Source organism: Lampetra planeri, chromosome 3 (assembly GCF_965212315.1).
Source record: "Lampetra planeri chromosome 3, kcLamPlan1.2.h2, whole genome shotgun sequence".
Classification (NCBI taxonomy): domain Eukaryota; kingdom Metazoa; phylum Chordata; class Hyperoartia; order Petromyzontiformes; family Petromyzontidae; genus Lampetra; species Lampetra planeri.
This window is the reverse complement of record NC_136109.1, coordinates 16,795,196-16,822,866: the sequence shown is the minus strand read 5'-3', so window position 1 is coordinate 16,822,866 and position 27,671 is coordinate 16,795,196. Positions and strand designations below refer to the sequence as shown.

The 27,671-nt window shown below is 44.7% G+C and overlaps 1 protein-coding gene across 2 annotated transcripts in view; it reads left to right on the top strand.

The window, feature by feature from the left end:
• LOC144739020 (protein AF-9-like) overlaps positions 1 to 27,671 on the top strand; it is an 86,863-nt gene that overhangs the window by 21,003 nt on the left and 38,189 nt on the right. For both annotated transcript variants that reach the window (XM_078622031.1, XM_078622023.1), the window contains exons 3-5: positions 21,250 to 21,332; positions 22,875 to 23,018; positions 25,551 to 25,733. In XM_078622031.1, the coding sequence (XP_078478157.1) occupies positions 21,250 to 21,332; positions 22,875 to 23,018; positions 25,551 to 25,733 (410 nt within the window). The remainder of the gene's footprint in view (positions 1 to 21,249; positions 21,333 to 22,874; positions 23,019 to 25,550; positions 25,734 to 27,671) is intronic.

Here is a 27,671-nt window from a genome sequence, read left to right as displayed (position 1 = left end):
ATGCACCTATTGTAACAAAAACACTTCCTAATATACACCATGGCCTTCCAGTTCTCCCTTGTGAAAGTGACAATGAATCATAATGGGCTCTCGCATTGTAAAATTAATCACATTAGATTCATTGCAGTGGATTAGTATCGCGTAATATACAGTACGTGTATTGCGACGCCATTAAGTCTCATTGCGAACGTTGCCAGCGGAGTAATTCTTATTTTCAGGCGTGGTGAGTTGGCGGGTTTTTGGTTGTTGGGGTTCGTAGAATTGTGCGCGCGTCGTGTTCTCAAAATGATGGCTATTGTCCGTCGGCCATGTGTCACGATTCTTGCGGGCCGCGCGCTTAATAACGCTTCGCAGTGCCGCACTGTATAAATAGACACCGAGCTACAGGCTTGGCTTTTTTTCTTCTTCTTCTTCTCCTCCTCCTCCCTCTTCTCCTTTTTTGCTCTCATTGCCAAGTACGTTTCCAGTGCTCCGTGGGTTTGCACCTAGCTGAATGCGGTTTTGAGCCCTCGATTTTGCCAAAACGCCTACGAAATGAGCTCGGTTCTGTACGCAATGTCTTCCCTGAATGTGTCAGAAATGCCTTTTTCTTTTGAGACCATAAAAAAATGGCTCCATGATGTCGTGATATTATATTATCATCTCGACCCCAAACCCTCAACCCTTTATTACCAGTGTTTTTCTTCTGAAACATCTATTTATAGGTTCTTCATTACTGACTGGCCGGGTTTAGCTTGAGTCAAGAGGCACAGAAACCAATGATTGGTCCCGGGGCTCTGCCACTTACATTTCAGTATGGGAATCTCATGCAGTCTTGCAGCTGCTGCATTGCGGAGTGGGAACTCTCCCAGGGACTCTGATGCTGCTGCTTCATGGCCTGGAGACGCTCCCTGGACCTTCCTGATGCTGTATTTGTGGTGGCATACATTGGTGGTTGGTGGGGATGGGTGGCGGTTTATTATTTTGTGGGTTCAGAACAGTGGAGGTGGTGCTAGTTGTTGGTTGTTTCGGTGGGGGATAGGTGGCGATGATCGGGTGGATGTGGTGCAGGTTGGTGGTTTATGGGGATGGGTGGTGGTGATTGGGTGGTGGTGGTGCAGGGTTGGTGGTGGATGAGTGGTGGTGATTGGGTGTAGGTGGTATAGGTTGGTGGTTGATGGGGGATTGTGATTGGGTGGAGGTTGTGCATCGGTGATGGTGGGTGGGGGATGGGTGGTGGTGGTGATTGGGGGAGGTGGTGCAGGGTTGGTGGTTGATGTCGATGAGTGGTGGTTGATGTGGATGAGTGGTGGTGGTGGTGCATGTTGGTTGTTGATGGGGAATGGGTGGTGGTGATCAGGTGGAGGTGGTGTGAGTTTGTGATTGGTGGGGGTGGGTGTTGGTGATTGTGTGATTGTGTGGAGGTGCTCGTTGAATTTTCATGTGCAATAATATTGAGGGACGACGTGTTGTCTTGGTGTGGTCTGGGACTTTTTCCTGTTGCTTTTCTGCCTTGCCCAAGCTTGAACTTACATTCGTTTTGTACTTTTCTTTATTATTTGTGATTTCCTTACCTTTCCTATACTTTGCAACCCCTATCGTTGTTTGTATTGTTGTAACTTTCTGGCCTGCTCTCCTACTGGACATCTGTGAAAAAGGCTTCATAGCTCATCGGATTTTTCCAGGAGAAACAAAGATTCTGATGTAGTTTGGTGGTGATGGGAAGTGGTGATCTCTTGGGGTGCTGGGAGGTCGGCTGGGCCGGGCACTCTGCCCCGTCATGTCAGTGGTTTTTCCCTGGGACTCTTCTGATCCTGAGGTTTTTACGTGGTGTGCACGCCGCGTGTCGGCTCTTACTTTCCCGTGATGCTTGTCATGCATTTTATTTTTATTCTTATCGGCTTTTTCTCTGAGATATTCCCCCCTTCACTTGTCCTGGTAATGTATGTTATTTTTGTTTCCTAAGACTGTTTGAAATGCCGCAACACTCAGGCGCCCAATAAATGCTAAATCCTTATCGGGAATGACATGTGCGGCTGAGCCTCTGCCTCATTGCGGATATTTGTTCAATGAGACGAGAGGCAGAGTAAACGGGGTCACCTTGATTGTTTGCCCCAAGACATATTCCAGAAGAGTCTGATCAGTGTGTCCGCAATTTTGAGGTGAGGATATGGGAACGCGGTGGCAGGGTTCTACAGATCTGCACTGAATAATTGTACTCATTCGACTGGTTATCTCGGATTTCATCGCAGTTTGGCAAGTTGTGGCGAATCAACGGTGCAGCGTGTCGCTAGATGTACATGAGTGAATGCCACTGCCAATTACTGTGCTCACATTACAGTGCGGTTCATTTGTTGCTAATTGCTATTATGGGCTCGGGATTAGCTGGTTTTTGGTAGATCATGTTATTTATTGAGAGCCGTTCCATTGAAAATTAAATGACGTTTTCCCTATTAAAAATCACTTCCTAGGAGGGGTGTACAGATTTGCCTCCCCCATGATTCATTGCATGTTCTCCATTCAACGACGATTTGATTCCATGATTGATTATTGTTATCTCTACGTTTGAATGAATAGGAAAGCCTGTAGTGACCACAGGGATCAAGAGAACCCCGTAAATACATATTATTCGACTCGCAAACACTGAATTGTTGCTCACCGACGACTGGATGCTTTGCGTTACACCCCGAGCACTTGCACTGGTACGCACTGCATTGCTGCATGTTAACTTGTAAATTTGGAACATTCATTAAAGTGGTCCTATTCACAATTGCATGCTTGGGACGTCAACGGTCGTAGACAAGCACGAGATAGAAGAGGTCTACTTCATTTCACACTTGATTGAATGCAACGATTAAAGGTTACCGTTGGTGAAATTTTTTTTTTATGTTTTGGTTTGTGTTTAACATTCAACTTTTTAAACATAAAAATCACGCACCAAATTTATATTTAAAACTTACCATAAATTATACTGCATATCCACAATCGTATATGCTGTTCTATTACTATTATTATTTTGGCAGTAAGAGTAAACGTAGATTGTTATGTAGAGTATAATGGAATTGTATTGTCAACTACCACGTCAGTTTGTTTGTGGAAGTTCCACAGAGGGCAGTTTTGTTGCCTGCAACACATGCATGTACTGTATGTTGAACTTCTTTTGCACCGTACATAGCCAACTGTGCTCATCAGAGGGGCGGGGGAAGGACAAAATGACATGTAGTTGGATTGGATGTTAAGTCCACTGAGTTACAAAGCTTTTGCCCTCTAGACTACATTTAATGTTACATCTTCCAGAACTCCAGCTTGCTCTCGCCCGACCTCTGTACATGTTTACATGTTTACCTATCATCAGATGCATGTCGTGTTCATTTCCTCATTTTCATTTCAGACTGGTGCATGTGAAAATACAGACCATGGTGGGTTGTGAGAACTGAATCCTTGGGAGGCCTTTAAGCAGCGTTTCCTTAATGTTGATTTTTCTCTCATCAGTATCAGTGCGTCATGTAGGTGTCGATATTTTTAATGGTTAGCATATTCCAGCCAGTAGAAGCCGCCATCTGCAGAGAGGAAGTTTATACAAAACGTTTAAAGTATCAACACGTGACCAACTGCAACCTTGACACGTGCGTGGCAGTGTTGAACGCAATTGACTCATGGGATTTGCAGTGCGATTAATCTTCTTTTTAAAAACAAACCTTTATCAAATCCCTCGGCAGCATCGACACATTTGTTCGATTCACCTGTAACATATTGCGCGCAACGGATGCCAACTGTTGATTCGGTCGGTGGAAAAGATACAATTTTAACAATTGTGGCGAAAAGTTGACTTCAACATGACTAAACAGAAAAAACTGGAGCGTAGATTTTCCCTACAGACGTTAGTGTTGAGTATGCTCTGGAGGAATCGTTCGATTCCTATGATTCCTTGCAGGAATCAAGATTCGTCTAATGGGTGATTCCCGTGTGTGTACATCATATACATACGTAGTTAAAATTCGATCATTTGGTCGTGTCAGTAGTCCTGGAGGTTCAGCTAAGTATGTCTTGTTTTCTCAGTGGTCCGAGCAGTCTGAGTGATGGTCCATGTGACCTCAGTGATAGTCCTGGTATATATTTGATATATGCCAACTTCGTGTTAACATGCGTAAGTTATTTACGGTGTTGTTAGGGAGATACCACGGAAACAATGAATCTTAAGTGTATAAAAAATACAATATACAAATGTGCTCCGAAATTTTATACCATTAATTATACACACCATAGTGCTCAGTGTACAGAATATCCACAAATATTGGAATACATAGTCGTAAATGAAATTCAATGTTTCAGATTAACAACAGTGTGGCTATTACATACTAATATGGGACCAGTTTATACAACGAGGAATCATGGGAAAATTCACGATCCATTAATTGCCCCCTGTTGGAATGTATGTGCATAGCGGCCTGTTTTGTTTATGTTTTTACTAAACTATGTTGCCCCCAGACTCTTCCACGAGGTTTCAAGATCCCGGAGTCTGTGGCAATGTTTAAACCACGTCTTTAAAAATAATAATACTGGTAGGAACCTCCTGGTTACACCAGCCCACAGGGGATTATTGTGTCCGTCCGTCGTGTATCCAAAAATAGGAGGGGTGGGGCTGGGTGGAGAGGGGAGGGTGGGTGGGGGCTGGGTGGGGAGGGTGGGTGGGGGCTGGGTGGGGAGGGTGGGGAGGGGCTGGGCGGGGAGGGTGGGGCTGGGTGGGGAGGGGCTGGTCACCCCGTGGTGCCCTTATAAAGCTCAACGTTTAACCTACTCACGCCGGCTTGTGCCCGCCCTCACAGTCGGCCATATTTGCGGAATACACCACGCCGCCGTTGACCCTGGCCATTGACCGAGCAACCCAACGTTCCTACCAGCTCCCTCCGCAGGAATGTGTTATATATACACTTTTATTGAACTATTAGTTAATTCAGAAAATGTCTTTTAGCATTATTATATTCATGGTTTTTTTTGCTTCATAGTTAGCATTCAATGCTTTAATATCCTCAATGAAAGGCATTTTATACGTTGAATCATTATTAGTAGTAGTATTAATTATAAAATAATGAAGATTTTATTCTTCTTTTTAACCCAGCTAAGCTTCACTGAACCTCCAAGACTCTTTTTCAGGCGGCTGCTGAATGAGGATTTTGGCCACTTCTGTAAAATCTGTGTTTGTCATGTGGCAAGGAGGGTGGGACTGCCCCGGAGTAAGCCCACACGTACGCGATGGTAACACTCGGAAGCTCTTGAACGCTAGATTAAAGAAACCATTGTTGTCCTGCCTTCTCTTGGCTCACCTTGCAGCCAAAGTATACACAACTGGTGTGCCCAGGCAGCCTCCTAGCTGAGTCCTAACCAGGTTGAATCACACTTTCAACTTTGATTGGGAATGTATATATGTGTGTTTTTCAAAAATATATACGATTGGATATGTACGGTGTGAAAGAAGTTCTACATACAAATAGGTGCTACATTATCAGCATGTTATCATAATCCGTTTTCAGCATGTAAGCACATATATACCCTATTTCTATTATTTATATTGTACCGTGTGCTAGATTCCACCCCTATATTCATAGTTATAAATATCTAATGTCATATTTAAATGTTTAAAGTGTGCTTAAACACATCGTAGATCGTCTAAATTGTATGTACTGTGTTAACTACATTGGCAAAGTGTCAAAGTGTGCTCTTGTTGAAAGAAATGAGTGTGGGGCGGTGGGTGCCTCAATCTGTTGTTAGACCCAAGGCTGCGGCTAAAGTCCACATTTCTGCTGCGGGAGCCTGTGTGTATCCATAAGACAAACACTGGTAACGTCACACAGTGATGCCCCCCCCCCCACTTGAATGATGATGGACTCAGATTCTATTTCCCACTAGGATTTTAATTTGTGGTCCTATGTCTGATGATGTATTCCGAGATTTCTGGTCAGTTGTGGTGGAAGAGTAGGCACATAATACCGTCTCTATGGGTTCTCTAGAGCTCCCTCTAGTGTGTAGGCCCTTCCGTCAGCAGTGCAGCCAGCAAGGCAATTGCAGGGCTGCGCTTTTACCTTTTGACTTTTTTCACCTGATTGTTTAGAATTTGTAATTCTCAAAAATGCATTTACCTCCTCAAAGCTTTATTTATAAATAGGCAACATAAGTAATCATTTGTTAACTTTGTAGTAACAAAAAATTATCACTTCAAATGCTGCTACGTGTTGGAAAATGCGTTATGCGTTTCCGAGGACACTGTGAACCAACAGCTGAACTCTTTGTGTAGTATCACTGATCTGTAACTAAAGGAGACAATCGGTGGTATCATCACAAAACACTTCAACGTCAGTGCACTGCCCTTATGTTAGTTTTTTGCATTTTTTTTCGTGAGATAAAACATCCCATCTGAAATCGAGGTCGAAATCAAGTCCACTGCACGTACCCCCACAAAGCCCACGATGTTCACATGGGTGTTTGTAATACTACAAGTTTACCACCCTGTAAACTTCATAATGCATTAATGTGTGCGTGTAGTTTGTAAAGATTGAGCGTAGGGGTGGTGGCGGCATTGTGATTGTGCAACAATTGCAAGTGGTCTAGGTTCATCATGGGACCTCCATTGCCAGTACCAAAATATACTGATAGGGTTTTTCCCCTTTTTTTCTGGCAACAAAACTGACACCTTTTGCAAGGAATCATGCTTACGTTAACCACAATACTTGCAGTCAAATGCAAACAAAAAACAATACTCTGGTAATTTATGCATTGTCTTTGAAACTGATTGGTCCACACCAGAGACAGCTTTCATTAGAGCCTAGTCTCATATGGTGTTCGACCAGATGACGCCAAAAGGCGCCCAATCAGTTTCAAAGACAATGTATTGTTTTTTGTTGGCATTTGACTGCAAGCATTGTGGTTAATGTAAGCATGATTCCTTGCAAAAGGTGTCAGTTTTGTTGCCAGAAAAAAAAGGGGAAAAACCCTATTGGTCTAGGTTCAATTTATGGCCACGCACGCAACACCGACGGAAATTGGCGGTGTTGGGCAGTTGTATGTTCAAGTGCAACGTTGCTGTAATCTGATTACCTAATGCATAGAACGAGAATCCTGTATTAATATTATTATCCATTCTCAGAGTGTAATACCTCCAAAAATGATTAAATGATCATCTCAGAAGCTTCGGCTAATGCCAGGACAGCAACAGCTAATGTTTATAGATTATGCTACCCAGCTTATAATCTTAGTCTTGTGCTGTATTTTTCCCAATATCAAATCGACCTGACACATGTTGATATGAAGAAAGCAATCCTGAAAGTTATCATTAGGTTAATTTTTGATAAGTCTAAGTGCAGGATTAAAACCTCAACTAAAATCTGAAATGATCTCAGGTAGAGAGTGATTGCGTTCTGAACGATAATTGTTATCTGGTAATTGCTATCCCGGCCTAGTCTGGGCTTCTGTTCGGTCAACTCGGTGGAGAAAAAAATGCTGACTGATGTAATGTGGTTATCATTGTCAAAACTGTAGCGTGGTGTTCGCTGCTCGCTATGCCCTGTTGTGTGTGTGTCTTGCCAGTCATAAGAGCACTTGCCCTGGCAATCTCCACATATGACTAAATAGGGTTCATTGTCTTGTTTAAATAGGCATCCAATTCATGTGTGTGCACAATATAATCCGCTATATAATGGACATTGTTAAAGAGGAGAGCTGCGGTTTTCATGGCCTAATTGAAACACAACCGATTGCTGTAATTTACATAATTGGCTTTATTCAAGTAGAATAGCATTTGTTTATATTGCATCCTGTCCAGTACATGAATTTGTCGTGGCTGCGTCCTGCTTTTGTTCAATCCACAGTACACAGGACTGCAATCATGTATTCACTCTTTATCAGAATTACAGCTTCCTCAACAAGAGGCTTGTTAGACATGTAGAGTTAATGGCTCGAATGTTAAACAACTGCAGCACTTGATTTGCCCCGAATATTAAACGTAAGCCATTCCTGGCTTTGGCTGTACTTTGTTTTTTTATTTATATGCATAGTCACTTTATGAATTAAGCAGTGTTGTTTACAAGGACGTTGGGAGTTTAAAGTAATAACACCGTTTTATTGTGGGTTGTCAATTTGGCCTTTCAACATCCACCTTCAAATGGTGGGCTCTGTAAAATTTGCAAATTATGGAATTGGGGCTCCTTACTCCCATGCAGATCGTTGTACGTGTGTGTGCAGCTTGTGTGGGGGGCAGCTAGCGTGCCGCGCTGCGAACCTTACCACCCGAGTTCGATTTCCGCTCACGGCCAATACCAGTGACGATTATCTGAACCGGTTCTGGGCCTCCCCTAAATTTACTCGGCCTCAAATGAGGACCTGGTGAAGTGTGTAAACGTCGCCACTAGGGAGACAAAGGCGGCCGGGTGTGGTGCTGGCCACCCACCCTCTCGTGTGCCGTGTCGGCCTTCATAGGTGCTCGCTAACAGCACTTGCCGAAAAAGTATGTGATGGCTACACGGGGGATCTTTGTCTTTTTTAAACTTGTGTGTGTACCACTTGCTGTAAAATCAGGAGGGCTGCTGGTTCGTACACTTCACGTAGCTGTATAGTGTTTAGCAGCCGGTCAGCCTTATCAGCCAGCCTTTGAGGATCAATGAAGCGTGCACTCCCGTTGCAGCAGAGTTGTGGGTACAGAATGTGGGCTCTGTGTAATGAGTAAGTGTGTGGGTGCGTGTGCGCATTTGTGAGTGTGAGTGTTCGCCGTGGCCTGATTCCTGGCCACGGCTAACATTGGTGGAAAAAAGGGTATCAGAACCATTCCTGGGCCAACCCTAGGTTGACTCGGCCTTAAACAGTACCCGGTGCGGTGTTTAGACATAAGTAATGAGGAGATAAAAGGCCGCCTCTGCCGGTTGTAGTGTGGGCCCCATCACATCTTCGTTTACCGTGCCGGCCTTAATAAGTGTGAACAGCACTTGCCCTGCTGGTTAGTCAAAGGTTACATGGGGGGGGGGGTGTTGTCTTCTGTATTTGTGCAGCATGCTAGAGAGGTGGCATCGTTGTTAACCCGCCTCACGATGATTTTCCTCCATGTGCAGCAGAGGTCGCAACCGGGTACCCGATACCCGTACCCTACCCGTACTCGGCTGGGTACGGGTAGCCGTTTGCAACCCTGGTGTGGCCGGGTACGGGTAGGCCGTGAGTCACTGGTGAGTCACCGTTTGTCATTCATTTCGGGTAGGGTACTGGTACGGATAGGGAACGGCTACCCGTACCCAGTCGGGTACGGGTACCCATTTGCGACCCTGGTGCGGCCGGGTACGGGTAAGGAATCAAAACCCGTTTGCGACCTCTGATGTGCAGTGTTGGCACTGTATGGACATCTTGCCTAGGCCTCCGGGAGGTCATGTTAGCTTTAACATGAATGCTGCAACCCGGAGCACATCTGTATATAGCAGCAGTGGAGAGAGAAAGGCAGAGAGCTGTGGTGCCAGCCACTCCGTAGTCAATTGAGTCCGGCTTGCTTTAGTAGGAGCTACACCACCATGGCAGTTACATGCACTAACAACATTCTTTACATATTACGTGTATGACGATCGACATTTTATTTCCTGTCATGCAGCGTGTGCGGACTTTGTACGGAGAGTGTGCCACATGCCATGTATAAGCAACGTGGTTGTGTTTCAAGAATTTCGGTGGCAGTGGAAGGCTTCGTGAATGTCTCGCGCACCTACCCGAACGTCCAAAGTTGTTTAAAGACCACGTGGGAGTAGTTTACGTGTGGGCTGAACGTGCCATGATGTTCAAGTAGTCGTGTGTGTGTGTGTTACAGTTTGCGCGCACAGGTCATTGTGCCGGTGAAGTGTAACACGAGTACATCGCGTGCAAGGTGTGCGGGCCACTGTGTTACCGTTGTATGTGCCCTGCGTAACCTGGTGTTTAAGCAGAGCTTAGCTTCGGCGCACCACGTGTAGTGTGTATAGACTTTGTTGCGTCCTCTTGGTTACGCATGTAACGATTTGGGATCACGATTCGACTCGAGAATCTTATTATTGATTTGCCTTTGTGATGAGCGGTATCGCCTCTTGTAGCCACGTGGGTTATTCAGACCGATTATCTATAACACCAGCTTGCGAATGGAGTGGACTCATTTCCATACGTCTGCGATCCAGCGCGCGTTTATGTCGTGAACGTGAGAACCGATGCATCTTTTACGCCGCGGCTAACAGTCGTGTTCCTTCAGCAGACACGAGGGTGTAAGCCGACACTTTTCGTGCCGTGGTGTACCATCCAAGGGTCGGTGTGTGTTGGGTAGGAAGAGATATGGCAGCGACGGTGGTGAGCATACGGTTACAATCCTGGCCGCTGGGGTTCAATTCCTGGTCAGGCACGTCGCGAGCCACCGTGGGTGTCTCAACCTGGCACTGGTCTCGTCTGGGTTCACTCAGGCTAAGATGAGCAAACCATTACAGAGTGTACATTGGCTTAGGATGGAAGGCAGATGATGGTGGCCATCCACACCAACCACCCCTTGCATGCACCCACAAAATATCTGTACATGCAGACAATGGATCATCATCATCATCATTTGTGTTAGCAGTTTTCTGAGATTCGTACGTGGCAGCGTGCGTCTTGACACGCATTCTGTGTGCACGATTTTTCATTGCGGCCTCCGCAATCGTCAACGTGTGTGCAAGTTCTTTCTGGGGCCATGCGCGCTGCGTCTCGTCTGTGTGGCGGGGGCTTTGCACGCATGCACGGCAAGAACCGCTGCAGGCTTTTGTTGTGCTCCGGATTTCCTTGGGCAGTTGGGGAGCCCTCCCACGCCTGATCGCGTCCTATAAACGGCTTCGGGTTTTACAGCTCGGGGGCTCTGGCGTTTGTTTCCTCGGGTGCGCGGTGTCTCGGGCTTTTTGGGTTCGGGTTTAACTTTCATATGCGGATGTAATCCTCGCGTCCGCGGGGTGTCTGCTTTCTGTTTGTTACTGGAGGATGTGGTGTTAACAGCTTTTTTTTGCGTGCCACTGATCAGTTTACTGAACACACATTGTAACGTAGCAGGCGTCCGTTGAGAAAGTACATGCATTGTTTGTCAATTAAAAGTCATATTTTTAGTCACTTTTTACATTCATATGCAGCATACGTAATAAGGACGAATGTTCGTAGTTCATATATTTTTTTATACGAAATGAATGTACAACACGCAAGTGTTATGTTCTTTAAGTAATCATCTTTATGCAAATAAAACTTTTATAACATGTTACTGTGATACTGCAGTGAATTGCAATTTTTTGAGTCTACAAGCCACAACTTGTTTTATTAGTTGATTATATTACTGTCACATTATCACTGCCATAAACTGCTTAAGTCATTTCAAATAATCATTAAAAATGCCCACGCGTAGAAATGAGCGCTTGCGGTCCGCATATAACGCACACCGAGTGTTGAAGTGTTTCCTTGAGTAGCATTCCCACAATACGTTAGAGGTGCAAGGAGTAACATTAACCAAGAGTGATGCAGAGTATTACGCTACTCGGTATATGATATTACTTTGCGGGGAATGCATACATCTCTGTCAATAGCGACCCTAGTGAGCTTGTGGGTCTTGCCTGTAAGTAAAGGCTGAACCTGGGGTAGGGTTACCGGAGGCCGTGGTCACACTCCGTGACTGCTGGCACCATTAGCAATCTGAGGATGCCTTGAAGTGATCTTTAACAAGCGGAATGTCTGTTTGTCTGTGTTTGTATTTCCTTTCCAATACATACATTTCGTGGTGGAATGTTGGCGCATCGCCCTATAAACCTGGAAACCACAGTCCGATTCCTGGACACGGCTAACATCAATGGCGAGTGATATCAAGACCGTTCAGAGCACACACCCTCTTCGCCAACTTGCACTGATCCGAATGGTGATGTATGGTCACACGGAGCGACATAGTGTAGGGAGGTGTTCATCCAGAAGTGGGAGTCACAAAGCACTATAAATATATACATTTATTCTATTAATATTTACGATGCTCTGCACTTGCCCAAAGATACCACCACAGAGCTTTGCTGTTCTTAGGTTATGACAGTCGTAAACAAAAATTAGCAATTGAAATCCAGGTTCCATTTTTTTTTATATTAACACGTGAAATAGACCGGGGAAACAAATGAACATGAATGTGGGAAATGACAAGTTGAATCTCTCGTGATCTGTGTAAACTTTTAATGAGAAATAAAACGTAACTCCACACCATCACGAGACCCGGTACTGGAACAGTGCCTTAGTTATTCTGCCCCTAGCCGACTCAGCGATTCATTGCTTGGGTACAAGTCTTCTCATCCAACATCTCGGCGAGGTACATTTCAGGGGTGTCCTGCTTGCCAGTGAAACTGGTTGAGCAGCTAGACGCGCTTGAGTGAGACCTCCACTGGGAGGAGTTGCTGTTAAATCGCCCAGTGGTTTGGGGCTCCAGTCTGGAACCCATTTGTGTCCGGCCCACAAAACATGTTGGCAACCTTCCGCTCTCATTGTTGGAAACCACAGGCAGAGTCAGTGGATGCGTTTCTGTTAGACTGGAGCCACGGTCTGCAGTGTGCATCCTTACCTTTCCACCAATCCCCCACGGGCATTATACAAAATAAGGACAGAGTGGACATAGTTCTAGTCCGCCCCTCTGTGGAACATACATCAATGTTCCTGGAGCTGGAGGAACTATCATTCGACAGCCCCTTTGCCCCTCTCAGATCAGGAATGTCTTCTGTCCCACGGTGGCTTTCTCTGCACATACGTGGCTTTCTTGGAACCAGTGGCTTGGTAAATGTGAAACTCTTTTTGGACTTTCTCCACAAGTTCGTGCAATCCTGGTGGTGGCTTGAAAGCCACCAACATGGATGACCTATGAATTCCATTGGAGGAGTTGTCAAGCTTTCTTTATCTCGTGGGGAGGCGGATTGGGTATTTTTTTCACGAGGGCATTTGGCAACTACTCTGCGGGTCATATTGGTTACCGTAATGGCGTTTTATAAGGGTTATGATTGCGCACCTGAGTTTTGGTGGTGGTAACGTCGGTGTGTTTGCATCACAAACGTTTTGGAGAAAATATCACCAAATAAATGCCACTTAATTTTTTACGGTCGCAAGAAAACTTTAATCGTGTAGAGCAATTTCCATTTTGAATATATATTATTATGTTCTTAAACGTACACCGTGAAACAACTACTGTGTGGATGATTATTTTATTGTACAAAAGTATGTAAATATTAACACAACTGTTAGATTGAGAAGGTTACATTCAGTTGTCTGATGCTCTGTAATATCCAAAGGTTTTGTTGCTTAACTTAAAATTGTCTTTATTACAGTGAATGTGGAAATATATGCATGTGTTTGTGTGATTGTGATTTTGTGGGGAGTAGTGGCGCTGTTGTTAGCGTGCTGCGCTAACCTGGCGACGCAAATTCGATTCCCACTCACGGCCAACACCAGTGACGATTATCTGAATCGGTCCTGGGCCTCCCCTTGGTCGACTCAGCCTCAAATGAGTACCTGGTGCGATGTGTAAAACATCGCCACCACTGGAGAGGCAAGAACGGCCAGGCGTGGTGCTGGCCACCCACCCCCTCGTGTGCCGTGCCGGCCTCCGCAGGTGCTCGCTAACAGCACTTGCCCCAAAAGTCTGTTGAGGCTATACGGGGGATCTTTCTCTTTGTTGTGTTAGTGCGTCTGTAGATGTTTTCGTTTTATTACTGAGCTTGCAATGCTGGTGCCACAGCCATGTGCAGCTCCGTGTGCTTGCACACGTTGGCGTGCCCCGTTGCACCGTGTGTGGCCGCCTGTCTGTCTGAGCGGTGACGTGGTGGCGAGGAGGGCCATGTAATGCACACGCGTATCTGCTTTCTTCAAATATTTAGCGTTCGGCACACGTTTGCACACATTGTATGGAAATAGTCATCTGGGAAGCCAGCACTGTGGCATTTCAATTTAAATACTGGCATGACGATCTTTTTTTATAAATGTCTCTCTCTAGTGTTGAGCACAGTAGAAATGTTTTGACCGGAAAAATGTAACCATGTAAAAAAAAATACGTTGGTGTCGTTTAATAACTGTATTCAAAGCCTAATTCATTTTAAATCCTGGGTAACGTGGGCCTGTCACATGCTGTTTTAAAAAAAAAATGAAAGCTGTTTTGTGAATTTATTTCTTCAACCATCCAATGCAGATCCTGTGCGTCTTTTGAATGAAAGACTTTTTACATAAACCGTGCGCCACTTTATAAAACTGGCATATTCTTGAATAGTTTTCAATCTTACACGTGTGTGTGTGTGTATGTACGTACGCATTTCCAAGGAAAACTTCAGCTTCGTTAATAGGTTCCTTTGGTTTTGTAATCCCGCATTGAAAAATATTTCTATTAGTTTTTTTCCCTTCTTCCCCCCATTGTTCACGGTCGTCTGGCCGGGTGCCTGGGCCGTTACACGAGACCGCGAACAAAAGGCACCGCATGGCTTCAGTCGGTTCGGCCATCGCATCGGCGCAGTGTGCGGGCGGCTTTGCTTGGGCAAATTCCAAGAGATATTTTTGTGTTGGGCTTTTGTGTTTTAAAAGACGGTGATATTTGGGTCAGTTGGCAGTGCCGGGGTGACCAGAGCGTTGTGCATTTATAACTGAGGGTTGTTTTTTTGTCTTAAGGCACGTATAACTGTAGAATGCCCGAACTGTGCGTTCGCACAGTTGGTTACAGGGATGGAATTGGCCCTCGCACAATTGAATAATTTTGAAAGATTAATGATTTTTGCCTGCTAAACCGTTCTCAATTTCGCTTATGGAATCGCCGATGATTTATTCATTGCAACGGCTCCCGTGTTAAATCAACGTAAATTTAGTATTTTTTTTGCAAATCCAATTGTGTAACTTATATGTGTATTTGCAATAAATAATGCAGGTAAATATATTTTTAAATATATACACCAACTAACACATTAATTTAAAATAAGTCTACAAATAACTGAGTATTTTCATGAAAAAGTATGTTTGGTGAATAATACCTCATTGATGAAGTGTGTGTGTGTGCCTACATATGCGTCCATAGAGCTATCACATCATTTGACAACTTTAACTGGATAATTGTACATTTTGGATGGTATTTTGAACCCAGCCAAAATTATTTTGCACAAAAACTAGCAAGGCCTGCGCATTTGCACAGGAACCACGGCCGGGGTTGGTGGTGCAGGGGAGACGGGGGAGTGGAGGAGGTGAAGTTGGGGGGGTGGGGGGAGTGGAGGATGGAGGAGGGCGTCAGTGCAACTCAAGAACCTGACTGAATGCTGTGGGATGCGGGTGACATAATCATGCAGATGTGCGTGGTGACATCACCACCAGGCACATGCACTTGCCAGCCAGCAAAACTTTTAAAATAATATAATATGGCATTCGTATACAAATAAATAAACATTGAGTTTTATACAACCTTGATGATGACCATCAGTCGCAGCCTTACTTTGTCATGTGCAGCATTCAGAACTGACATCCTTGTAATATTCTGTACACTATAATAATGATTAGTGCTTTTTGTTTATCCAGCATCGCCTACATTAATCTCGGTACTCCTTTTCGGGAGGGCCTTGCAATGGGGCTGTTTGGCTAATTTCACTAATGAGTGTAGGATTGTGGGAGGAAACCGGGTAATGCCCAGAGGAAACTCACACGTATACTCCACACAAATTGATTTTGACAGCCTGGTTGCTGTGCTGCCATCTGCTGGCCACCTTGCAGCCTAGTGGCTTGGTGAGTTTGACATCTGCATTTTCAACCTCTCTGCATTAATCTACCAGTGGTACTCACCTCATTAGGTGCAACATGTTATTTAATTGTGGGTCTTTATGAGCGCACTTCTGCTAATCATACAACGCTGAGTGGTGGCAGCGATGCATGCCTGTAATCCAACACTGGAGGCGAGGGTTGGTGGCTCTCACAGATGTTATGCAACGGCTTACCCTGGCTCGCCAGGAGAAGGCAGTACGGGAAGTGGACTAATCGTCGTTTGTTTCCTTCTCTACGAGGATAGTGTTGCCCCCTCACACCCAAGTGTTTTCTCTGGCTACTATAATTTTCTCCCACTTAATATAAACACTCATTAATTGGCTCAAAACATCTTAAAATAAAAATCCCATGCAGCATCCTCCTGAAAAATAATCTTACGACTGAGTATTGCTTACATGGATACGTAATTTTATTATAATTAAATACAACGGACGCCATAATCCGCAGCAAGTAATCATGAGATTGTGCTCGTGGTTTTTGGGTGGTTGGACCTGCGTATGTAAAGTTATTGCATTGAACGAGTTGTCAATCATTCAGTAAAATTCCTTGGCTTTACCTGATAAGTAAAAAAAAATGATCGACTCAGTTTGACATTCATAACTTTGATTGGAATTGCATGCATGCTGCTTGATCATCATTATAAACGGGCTCGTAAACCTGCCTCAGTGCTATACAGTGCGCGGAGCTGTATATAAAGAATCAAGTGGGTTTTCATCTGTTTTACTGTCAAGCTGACCAATCAATCCCAGCAGTAATGGCTTTTGGAGCTTCGAGATTTCGCGAGCTCCACCAAACTCCCCAGTGATAAAGAACGCGCAGTTACCCATGAAAGCCATTGACATAGGAGAGAAGCGTTCTTGGAAACACTAACACGACTCAACAAAGGATATTCATGGCATTGATGTCTTAATTATTTATTATTTTGGGGGGAGAATTCTTCACCTCTGACACGAAATAACAGTCGTTGCATATGCAACTAAATGAAGAATTTTACTCTTGTAGAGTTCTCAAAACCAATATGACCTCTTTCAAATCACGCTGTATTCTGGAATATTTTACAATTTAAAAACATATTAATCATCTCCATAGTCACCCCGTGTTGTCAATGGTGGGCCTAAGCCAATGGTGGAAATTGCCAGATTCCTATTGTTGTGACCAGCCCACCATTGGATGACAGCTGTTGTCACCAGAAGAGTGGTGGTCTTCGTCTACCCCGAATCACCATGTGAACTCGCAGCCTTCAGTTGCAAGCCAAGCGCTATGTCACAGAGCCACCAGATTGATCCCTCCAACGTCGAACAGAACCCGCTTCTGCTCGCATTGCCAGAGCTATCAGAAATTGCATGTCCCTTTACTTCTGCTCTGGTTCATTATTTGGTGCCTTGGCCGATGATGCCAGCCAACTGGACATGCACGGGCTGCTGTTTTTCAGAGTGGAGGATGTGGCACGCTTGCTGCTCTTTAGTGCTCGTCTGCCCTGCGGCTGCCAATGACGTGGGCATTGCACCGCTGAGCCACCCATACGGCTCAAATGCCTTCTCACGTTTTTGGCGATTGTAGACGTTAAGAGTGCACAAGCTCTGAGCATTGTTATACCGTGCCCTCAATGGAACCTAAATAAACACAAGATATCTCACGATGTGTTATTTTCTGCCCCTAAAATCAAACTTCTTAATCACAATGAGTGCTTGTAAAGATTGCAAGCCCCCCCTCCTCCTCGACTTTGGGGTTATTTATTCCCCTTGAGCTGTGTGTGAGTTGTGCTTTTGTGACGGCAAAACTGACTGGAAGTAGCGACTGAATGTTGGTTAATAACGAAGTGATGGGAACGAATCGCGGCACTGGTCTGCCTCCCCGACAGATTTTTCCTTGAGATTTGTTAAACGATTCTGAAAGTTGAACACAAAACAAAAAAAATCATACAAAACACTGCACACGTCCCCCAGAATTACCTACTGCATGGATAAACTGTTTGGGGTGCCTTGAAAGCAAAACAGCATTTTGTCAAATGAAGTTAAGCACGACACGCGCCTTATTTTTTTATCCGTGTCTGCTGCTCAGCCATGTGCGTTTTTGGGACCCCGCCTCTTGAACGTCGGGGGGGGGGGGACATCTCTCGCGGTGCCATAAGCCCTCTTTTGTTGCTCGGGCACCGCAGTTTGAAGAATCACCAGAGCCGGTCGAGAAAGACCGACAGTGAGGTTGAGAATGAGGGCGGCTGGGGCAGTTGTGGCCGGGGCTGTAAAAGCGGCTGCATTCCACCCGTTACAAAGTTGGCCACGTTGGCGCATTGCCAGCTTTCGTTTTTTTTTACACTGTAACAACCTCTCTCCTTTAGCTGCCACGCACCAAGAGGTCACGATGTGTCAGATTGTTTTTCACGATGCGGGGTGGAAAGATTTGTTATTGTTGTTGTTGTTGCTGCTGTTCTCGCCGCCGTGTTTACATTAAATGTTGCTGCACCCGTAGCACGAGCAAGTTGGTAGAAGAAAACAAAATATTGAGATAATTTGTAAATTGTTTGAACTGTGCGGGGGAAGCTTTAGGTTTGTGAGCCACCCAATTGAGTTGTTACCAAATCGCCCCCCCCCCCGTTTATTGCCCTGCTTATGGCTATCATCTTGTAATGGTTTTGCAGTATAATTTATGGTGTGCGCACTGGCAGTGGACCGCGGATTATTTTCACTCCGCAGAGAAAAGAGGGAGGTCTTAAAAGTGGAGTAGTTTATGTAAGCGGCCTTCGTGCAGTTTGTAAAATAAGCAGTGAGAGGTTAAAAAACTGTGTTATGGCATGCCTTTTGAGAGGGGGGCGAAAAAAATTCAGCATTGGCTTCAAGTTCACTAATCAGATCACCCGCTCGCCGCGTTTTTGTCGTCCTTGCCAGCGAAAACGGTGAATGCTCACTAACTTTCACTTGTGTTTTGTCACGGTAACAAGTTAGACTGGAAGGCTTGTACAATACCCACATCCTCTCGGGGGTTTCTCTCTGCTTGCAAACGGAATTACTTATTTCGGGCTGTGTTGACCTGAGAGAGGTTTGTTGTAAATGTGGAGTGTGTGAAGAATCCTTGGATCTTTAATCCTCGGAAACTCGACTCGGATCAATGGTGTACCGTGCGTGCGTGGGTCTGCACAGTACATTAACACTTAGGCACCATGCCCTTTTGTAATGCAGCATGAACCAAATGAAATAAGTAATGTGTGGTTTCATCAATTATTTAAAATCCCAATGTTACACTTCAAAACGTGAATCCTAAAGTTCGCATTCATATAGTAGAGACCAGTTTGTCCGTTGGAGAACTACTTTTGCTCTCCCACTACACAAAGTAGTCGTCATTTTACTGACCGCATAGGGGATAGGGTTACTCAATCACTGGCAGTGGTTTACCTATGCCACTGTGTTGTAACCGAGTAATTATCCTGTGCAAGAGTCTTACGTTATTTTATAAACCTCTAAAATACGACAATTGTAAAGGTGTATCCCTAGACTTGAATGGAACACATTGAGGCTCATGGAAGTTTAGGGTGAAGGGATCTCAGGTGGTGGCAACGTGTGCGTATTGCTACAGTGAGCGAGCTGTTAGCGAGCACCTATGAAGGCCGGTGGGTGGTCAGCGCCTTTGTCTCCCTGGTGGCGATGTTTACACACCGCACCAGGTGCTCATTTGAAGCTGAGTCTACCTAGGGGAGGCCCAGGACCGGTTCAGATAATCGTCACTGGTGTTGGCCTTGGGCGTGAGTGGAAATCGAACCCTGGGGGGGGGGTGGCCAGGTTCGTGGTGTCTGTATCGCTGGGAGCGCTGGAAAATCACGACGTGAAATTGTGCGAGGCGAGTGTTGGAATGTCACCGCCAGGTTCCGCTGAGTAAACAATAAAACAAAAAGTTGGTATCGCAGAATTAATGTTTAACTGGGGATTGGCAGTGGAAATGTGAGGACACAGTAGTCATTATCAACGTCACCATAAGTTACACCAATTATATAAATGTTGCAGTGCTGTATTGGTGTAAATAATTATTTTTAATGAACCCTATTAAGTAGGTCTATCAATATTAATGATATGTAAATGTTGGAGTCATTTATATAATTAAAGAATACATTGTTATTTTAGTAACCTCAATGAGAACCTATTTTAATAGAAAAGTACCCATTACATGTAAAGAATGCATTGTTGTAATTAAATATAAATACTTGTAATCGACCCTGTCACTGTTATGATTGGAATGCTGTGGCCATTAAAAGGGCATTAACGTAAATACACACGCAAAGTATGCCCATTATTACGGGAATATTGCGTTCTTTTATAGCATAAGCATAACACAATGTGGCATTGCATTGAAATCGTGAGATAATTTACACATTTAAGGAATGCATTCTTACGAAGCGCAAATAGACCTGGGAGATTCCGCAGCAATGACATTTCAAGACCGATGCAGGCATGTATGTTTCGGTATGTTGAACTTATTTCACACCGTACGTAGCCAACCGTGCTGCTCGCTAACAGCACTTTGCCCAACATCATGTTAAGGTTATACGGGAGAACTTTGTATTGTGGGCGCGCGTGTGCGTGTTTTGTCTGTATGTGTGTATATATGCGTGCCTGAGTGTATGTGTGTGTTTGTATATATGTGCCTAGGTGTGTGTGCTTGTGTGTGTGTGTAGGTTACATATTTTAAGTCGTGGTTTAGTGGTAATTAATTGAAGGTGGAGGGGTTACCAGCTCCTCGCACCCATCCAGAGCCCCCGTTTAGCCACTGTGGTGGTCACAGACGCCATAAGGGGAGAGGCCAATCGGCATTGGCCCTCCCCCACAGCACTGTCCACGACAGAGTTGCCCGTCCGGCACCGCGAGGAGGTAGGGGTTTTTTTGCCGTGGCCTCAAGGTGCACATGGCCTGGCACAAGCGTCGTGGTGACGTCACCGCCACTTAGTGGCGAATGGCGGTTGTTGTTGTGTGTAGGTGGGGAGCAGTAGTGTAGCGGTTAGCACGAAGGACAACAAACTAAACACAAAAAGGAGTTATAAAAATAAATGAATTTTCAAGTTAGATTTAAGAGTGCATATCCCCAGAAGCTTCCTAATATCGTAAGGAAGAGCGTTCCAGATGGCCGCAGAAGTGCATCTGAAAGTGCACTATTAATAACACATGTTTTCTTTTGTTATTTTTGCCTGTTGCCAACGCAGTATCACTAAATAATTAGTTTAATCCAAAATGACCGCTCTTTTGCCAGTTGTCTGCATGAAGCAGCCTTGCAGGAAATGTTCCCATAGTTCGCAGGTCCCGCATGACGTTTAATATGAAGCGACACAGAAGGTGTCACTTCGTGGACATGTTTTGCGTTCATCCTGCATTGTCATCAGCGCGATTTGGCGCTGCAAGAATCGATTGCATCAGCAGCTGTGACACTACCGTGTGTTCATGTGTTGTGATGAGAGCCCGTGTGCTTGTGTGTGTGTGTCTCGCCCCACAGTATGCAAGGACCCGCCCTACAAAGTTGAGGAGTCGGGCTACGCCGGCTTCACCATGCCCATCGAGGTGTACTTCAAGAACAAGGTGCGACTCACTGACCTCACTTGGCGCACACCCTTTAGGCATGCATTGATTCACCCATACCCGTCGCAAGCGATTCCCTGTGAATTGTCACGTTTCAGGCATCACCATTTGCACCCTGAAGTCTTGTTTTTGCTGTTTCTCTTGTGTTTGTTTTCTCTTTTGAAGCCTAGTTTGCGCCATTAATCTAAATGTAACGGAAGTACGGTAGCAGCTGCGTATAATAGCACCATTTGGGAGCAAGTCTAGGTGTCCTTATATCTAAAGCAGTGTGCTTGTATCAGGTGTGCTTGAACCTTCCACCAATCTAATATAAGAAGGATGTGTTGCTTATATCAGAACTGTGCTCGTATAAAGTGTCCATATGCACGTATAATTTCAAAAAATGACAAATCCAATCGCAAAACTATTCTCACTGGCACAATTCCACACATTAATCTGAAGAGATGCACCATTTTACACCCAGCATTTATTCATGTTGGCTCCTGCATGTGTGACACATTCAGGTTGATGGTGAGGTCGTCCCCCGTTTTGTTTTAGCGTCCTTTATTTTGTAAAATGACACATTTACATCTTCAAGCAAAAATAAATGCCTGTTATGTTATTTAAATGTACGTTTTTGGTTCAGATGTTAATGCCCATCTGAGATGTCTTTCCTAGCATGGGTGACTAAATGTAAGGGTAATGATGGAGATCATGACACCGAGGCTTTGCTTTGACTTGAGGGTCGTGAGATGACATTGACCGTGTAGCACAGGTGTCCAGTCATTACAAATGTAAAAAGAAAAACCCAAATAAAAACTACAAGAATTGTACCTAGAAATGCACTGAAAAACAGTGGCGAAACACATGGAGACATTTTTAAGATAAATGTCAACATGTGAACTTTTTTGCAGTAAATCAAGTTGAATAGTAATAAGGGCTGCAAAGATGAATTCATATATTGAGTTTACCCTAACTTTTTCAGGTTTATTCAAAATGTGTAATTTTGCCATGAAGTTGCATCACTTTAAAACCAGAGATGGATGTGTATACAAGAGTCGTAAAGAAACTAACGTTTGGCTAATGGCAAAATAGATTAATAAATAATGCAGCCAGTAAAATGTTGGTCAGGAAAGTCACATTGGAATGTTTCATTGCACACATATTTCCCTGGACTGTTTTGTTGTATGAATAAACACATGCAAAATAAAGCAAGTACGCAGAAAATAGTAGACATTCTTTACCCAGGGAAATGTTGAAATTATTCCTTCGTTCAAACTAGGTCGCAGGTTATTGAGGCAACATGTTTTGCTTTCATGGTGCACCTTGAAAAATGCAGTGTTGGCTGCAGCATTCGTTAAATAGCCACATAAACATTGCATGCAGATACTCGGGAGCTTTATTTTACATGATGAGGAAGTGTTTTTTTTTGTCGTTGTTCGCCAAAGTTTAGTTTGTCCTTCACCCGCACCTTTGATGAGCAGGGTTGGCTACGTACGTTGCGAAAGAAGTTCAACATAGTACTTACAAAGTAATAATGCCGATGTTGATGGTGGTTCGCAGGAGGAGCCTAAAAAGGTGTGCTTTGAGTACGACCTGTTCCTGAATCTGGAGGGCCACCCACCTGTCAACCACATCCGCTGCGAGAAGCTGACCTTCAGCAACCCCACCGAGGAGTTCCGCCGCAAGCTACTGAAGGCCGGCGGGGTGGGCTACACACGAGCGCGCGCCACTCGCCACCGGCTGGGGATGGCAGGCAGGCAGGCAGGGGAAGTTGTGGGGATGCGAGGTGGCATTGGGCAGTTACGCAGGGCTCGACCGACGTGGGAGACGGCCGGTGTAGGGAGCTGAACTGTGGGCAGATCCGCCGATGGCACTGAACCCCCGTACCTCCCCCGCCATTGGCTTTCTCCAGCTGGATTCCTCCGCTGAACTCGGCGATGTTATTGTTGTGAGCAGATTGGGCAAGGGTTGAGAGAGAGTTACTTGGGCTCACTAGTGGGAGGTTTACTTGAGCCAAGGAAATACAAGGGCAGGTCCTTGCCCTGCGCAGCGGTGCTTCGTGTTAGATTAAGTGGTGAGTTCCTTTTCTCATGTGATAAGCAAGGTGAGTTTCTTGGAGAGCAAATATGATCTTACAGAATCTGGGGATAGATAGGAAGTTCGTTTATGCTGTGCAGGAATTTCCTCTTGCAGGACAACATAGGAGACCTCATTATTATACACAGGGCATAATCTATTCATGGCTTAAACAGGGAGTTCCGTACTCTTGCGATAAGCAGTGTGGGTGTTCACACATTATGTTTGCTGCACTCAGTTAATTGTGTTAATTACCCCCTGACTTACGGATCAGGACACTGGCAAAGATATTTGAAAACTACTGAAGGGTGTACAAAGAAGCATGCAGATGTGCATGTGCGGCATGATAATGGCAGAAATACAATATTGACTGTTTTGAAAAGTGAGCATGGACACGTCAATGTCGGGAAAGATGACCAATACACCTGATACTCTAAGTCACGTAGGTAAAAAATTAAATAAAAATTTATAAAATAAAATAGTAAAAAATCACGACGTTTCGGAGGCAACACAAGTCTCCGTCATCAGGTGGGACCGTCACAGCCAGATTTGCTGTATCATTTTTTACCTACATGACTTTACCGAAAAAACCTAAGAATATGAATCCTTGCAGTCACGAAAGCTTCAAATCTAGAATCAATACACCTGACTCTCCCTCTGCATGAGGGGGGGGGTGCGCTGAGCGAATCTGTGCAGAATTAACCCAGTTTTCCAGAGTACAAGGGGGGTTATGTTCCCGACCCATTCAGACCCATCCCCATATCCGGCTTTTTCGCTCCAAACAACAAAAACCGCTGGTCACCACAAAGTGGAGGTGACGTCACCACTCCTCTATCTTACTCGTGCACATACAAAACTGGAATAAGGAATCAAATACTGCATAATTATGCAACATACAACTATACATAAGTACTGTGTTCACCAATACAGGCTGGTAGTTTACAAGCACTAAGACAACGCCACGTACTTCCGTTCTCGATAATGGACTGACTGCGGAGGGCTGCCTCGCTTCTCGCTCCTTTATCTCGACAATGTTTCCGTTTATATTTGTGTGTATTCATCGCACTTAAATGTGGTAAAAAAAAGCCCCAAAAAATAATACAACTGGCTAGGGTAGACTGCACTACACAACTTCTTAAACCATTTATCCAATCCCTGATGACATTTTCTGGGATTTTTCGCAAACCGAAAAGTTTTCCAGATAAAGGAGGGAGAAGCGGGGACAGCCCCTCCGTGCTCCACTGTTCCCATCGACAGCCAATTGGCGCGTGACCGCATGGAATCCAGGTGCAGAGAGGGAAGCGTGAGTCGCGCAGAGTCAAGGGACAGGGCTGTGCGTGCACCGCCCCACCGTCATCACAACCCCCGCTCCTCTACCTGTGCAGCTGCAAACTCCACCCTGTGCTTTCCGAATTTTTCGTTGTAACAAAAAATACCATCCAGCTGAGAATCTGTGCAGGAAGCACCTCTGCAGATCGAGGGTCAGGCGTCAATGAGACTGGTTACGGAATTGTAGCCAAAGGAGAGAATACACTCAGAGTACGACTGCCGTCGGGATGGAGTGTGTCGAAGTGAGACCGAAATTGTTATATCATTCGCGCGTTTGGGATGTCAATAGTGTGGGGAGGCTTTCAAGCGGCAGTGATGGATAATGATAATAGACTTTTTTTAAAAGCAAAATTACTTAATACCCACAGGAGAAATAAGCAAATTAATTATCATTAATTTGTTTATAATTATCAAAGAGGAGACTATTTGCTAACATTTCCACGCTATCTTCTGGAATGCTGCCCACCAAAATATGAAAAAAGTGCTCGAGTGTGTGACTTGAGGGCCCTACAGTGTTTGTGGATGGGTGTATTGCCTTTAACATCAGCAAATCCATTAGCAATTGATTAATGGGGCACACCCTGCCGATGAGACTCAGAGAAGTTGAAACCGGTCCATTGTTTAAACAAGTGCTATTGGAAAACAATCATTTGGAATGGCCCATTGCTTATTGGAATTCAATGAAATTTTTATCCCAGCTAGGAAACAGGTGCCTTGTATTGAAATGTTTTCTAAACATACAAATTATTAGTTGCTCATGTGCTTTCTCGTGCCTGTGCCACAGCGGTCATTTGTTTGCATTTGTTGTGTTTTTGTCACGGGCACTATCAGATGATGGTGTTGCCGGATGGGCCAGGTCCTGCTGCAGCTCCTGGCCCGGGCGCCGGGCCTTATGTGGGCCAGCACCCAGCCCATGCTGCTCTGTCTGCTGCGGGAGTACCACCTCCACCCTCCTCCGCCAACCCTGCAGCCATGGCCGATCACAAGCGTAGCAAGCCACCCCACGGGGCAAAGGTGAGCTTCGAGTGAGCGCCAGGCGTCCCGACGCTGCGTGTGATTGAACCAGGCTGCCCTGGGGCCGCATGACTTGTGTCGCTTGGTAGGAGTGACTGATGGCAACCTAGGTGCGATGGGTTTTGAAAGTGGAGGAGAGGCGCGGCTGCATTTGCGTGTGCGTGTGCAAGTCTGTTCATCTATATAAAAGTGGGGATTGGTGGTGTAGCGGTTAGCATGCTGCACTATGGACCTGGCGACCCGAGTTCAATTCCTGCTCACGGCCAACACCAGTGACAATTATCTGAACCGGTCCTGGGCTTCCCCGAGAAGATTCAGCCTAAAATGAGTACCCGCTGTGGTGTGTAAGCATCACCTAGGCGGAGACAAAGGCGGCCGAGCGTGGTTTTAGCCATCCACCCCCTTGTGTGCCGTTCTCACCTTAATAGGTGTTCGCTAACAGCACTTGCCTCAACAGTCTGTTTAGGCTATACGGGGGATCTTTGTCTTTGTTCGTGTATAAGAGTGAATGGAGATGTGCTGTGAAATAATTTGAGCTATATGTGTTATTTAAATAATGGTGACCACTTTATTAGTTTGGTGTTAATACAATGATGTAATTTTCCTTTTATAATTAAAAAACATTTCTCCTTTAACCCAGTTTATATTATTATATTTGGACAAATATGCTGCAAACACACCAATTCAAATATTTTATTTAAACATAAGTGTGGCAGAAGGTATCCATAAACATCACATTTTACATAAACTCTTGAGATGCAGCTCCATGTACACACTGAATAGATAAAAATTGTCCCGCGTTATTATATCACTGCATTGAAAACTATCACTGCGAAGACAAAGGTGGTTAGCCGTGTTAACCACACCACCCCCTTCGTGTTCCTTGCACGTCCTAATAGCTGCTCGCTAATAGCATTTAAGGCAAAACGCGGGATCTTTGTCTTTGTGTGTTTGTGCGTGTGTGTGCGGGCGCGCGTCCTTGCTTAGAGTAATGTTTCCTGATGTGAAGTTACTTAAGCCCCATCGTGTCTGTGAAGGATGGAATCTGGCCCCTGACCCTCCAGTGTTTGTCGGGCCTCCCCTATTTAAACCTCTTGGATTGTATCAACACCCGGGGGCCACTCAGCTGTCTGCTGACCCCATGTCTGACCCCACAGTCTAGCCGGGGTGACCTCCTTCAGCAGAAGGGGTCGCGCATAGACCTTTTGTGTGCTGGGCCATTGTATTTTAATGTTATATCAAATGAATGCCTTAATTATAGGAATATTGCTTTGGTTTAGAATGACCATTAAACACTTAATTATGTGTGGCACTTTAAACAAGCATATTTTCCTCAACAAGTACAGTTTGTCATTTATTAAGTATGTAGAAATTATATTCTGTGGGTCTTTTGGTAAAGTCATGTAGATAGTTTCAAAGAAAGTAACCAAAAACTACGACGTTTTGATCACAACACAAGCGTTGGTCATCAGGAAGCTCTTATTTCTTCCTGATGACGAATGCTTGTGTTGCGATCGAAACATCGTAGTTTTTTTTGTTATTTTTTGTTATTTTCTTTGAACATATCTACGTGACTTTACCGAAAGACCCAAATAATATGACTTCCTGCAGTCACGAAAGCTTTAAGTGAAGAATTATGTACAAATTATTGAATGTAAAATTGCATAGTTATGCACAAGGGTAAATAGACCAGCAGCTATATTTGTAGTTCCAGCACGCTAATTGGGAAAATTTGTTATTCAGTATTATTGTATTACAGCGTTTTGAAGAAGGTCAAATACCTTTTGAAAACATAACACTCCCATGGGTAAACTCTTCCATTCATGACAGTTGTTGGTTTCAGTGTTGTGACATTTACCTTTTGACCTTCTTGGTAACATGAAAAGCAATTCTAGTCAAAGTTCTGTGATTGTGGACCATCCTTGAAAATGTCATTGA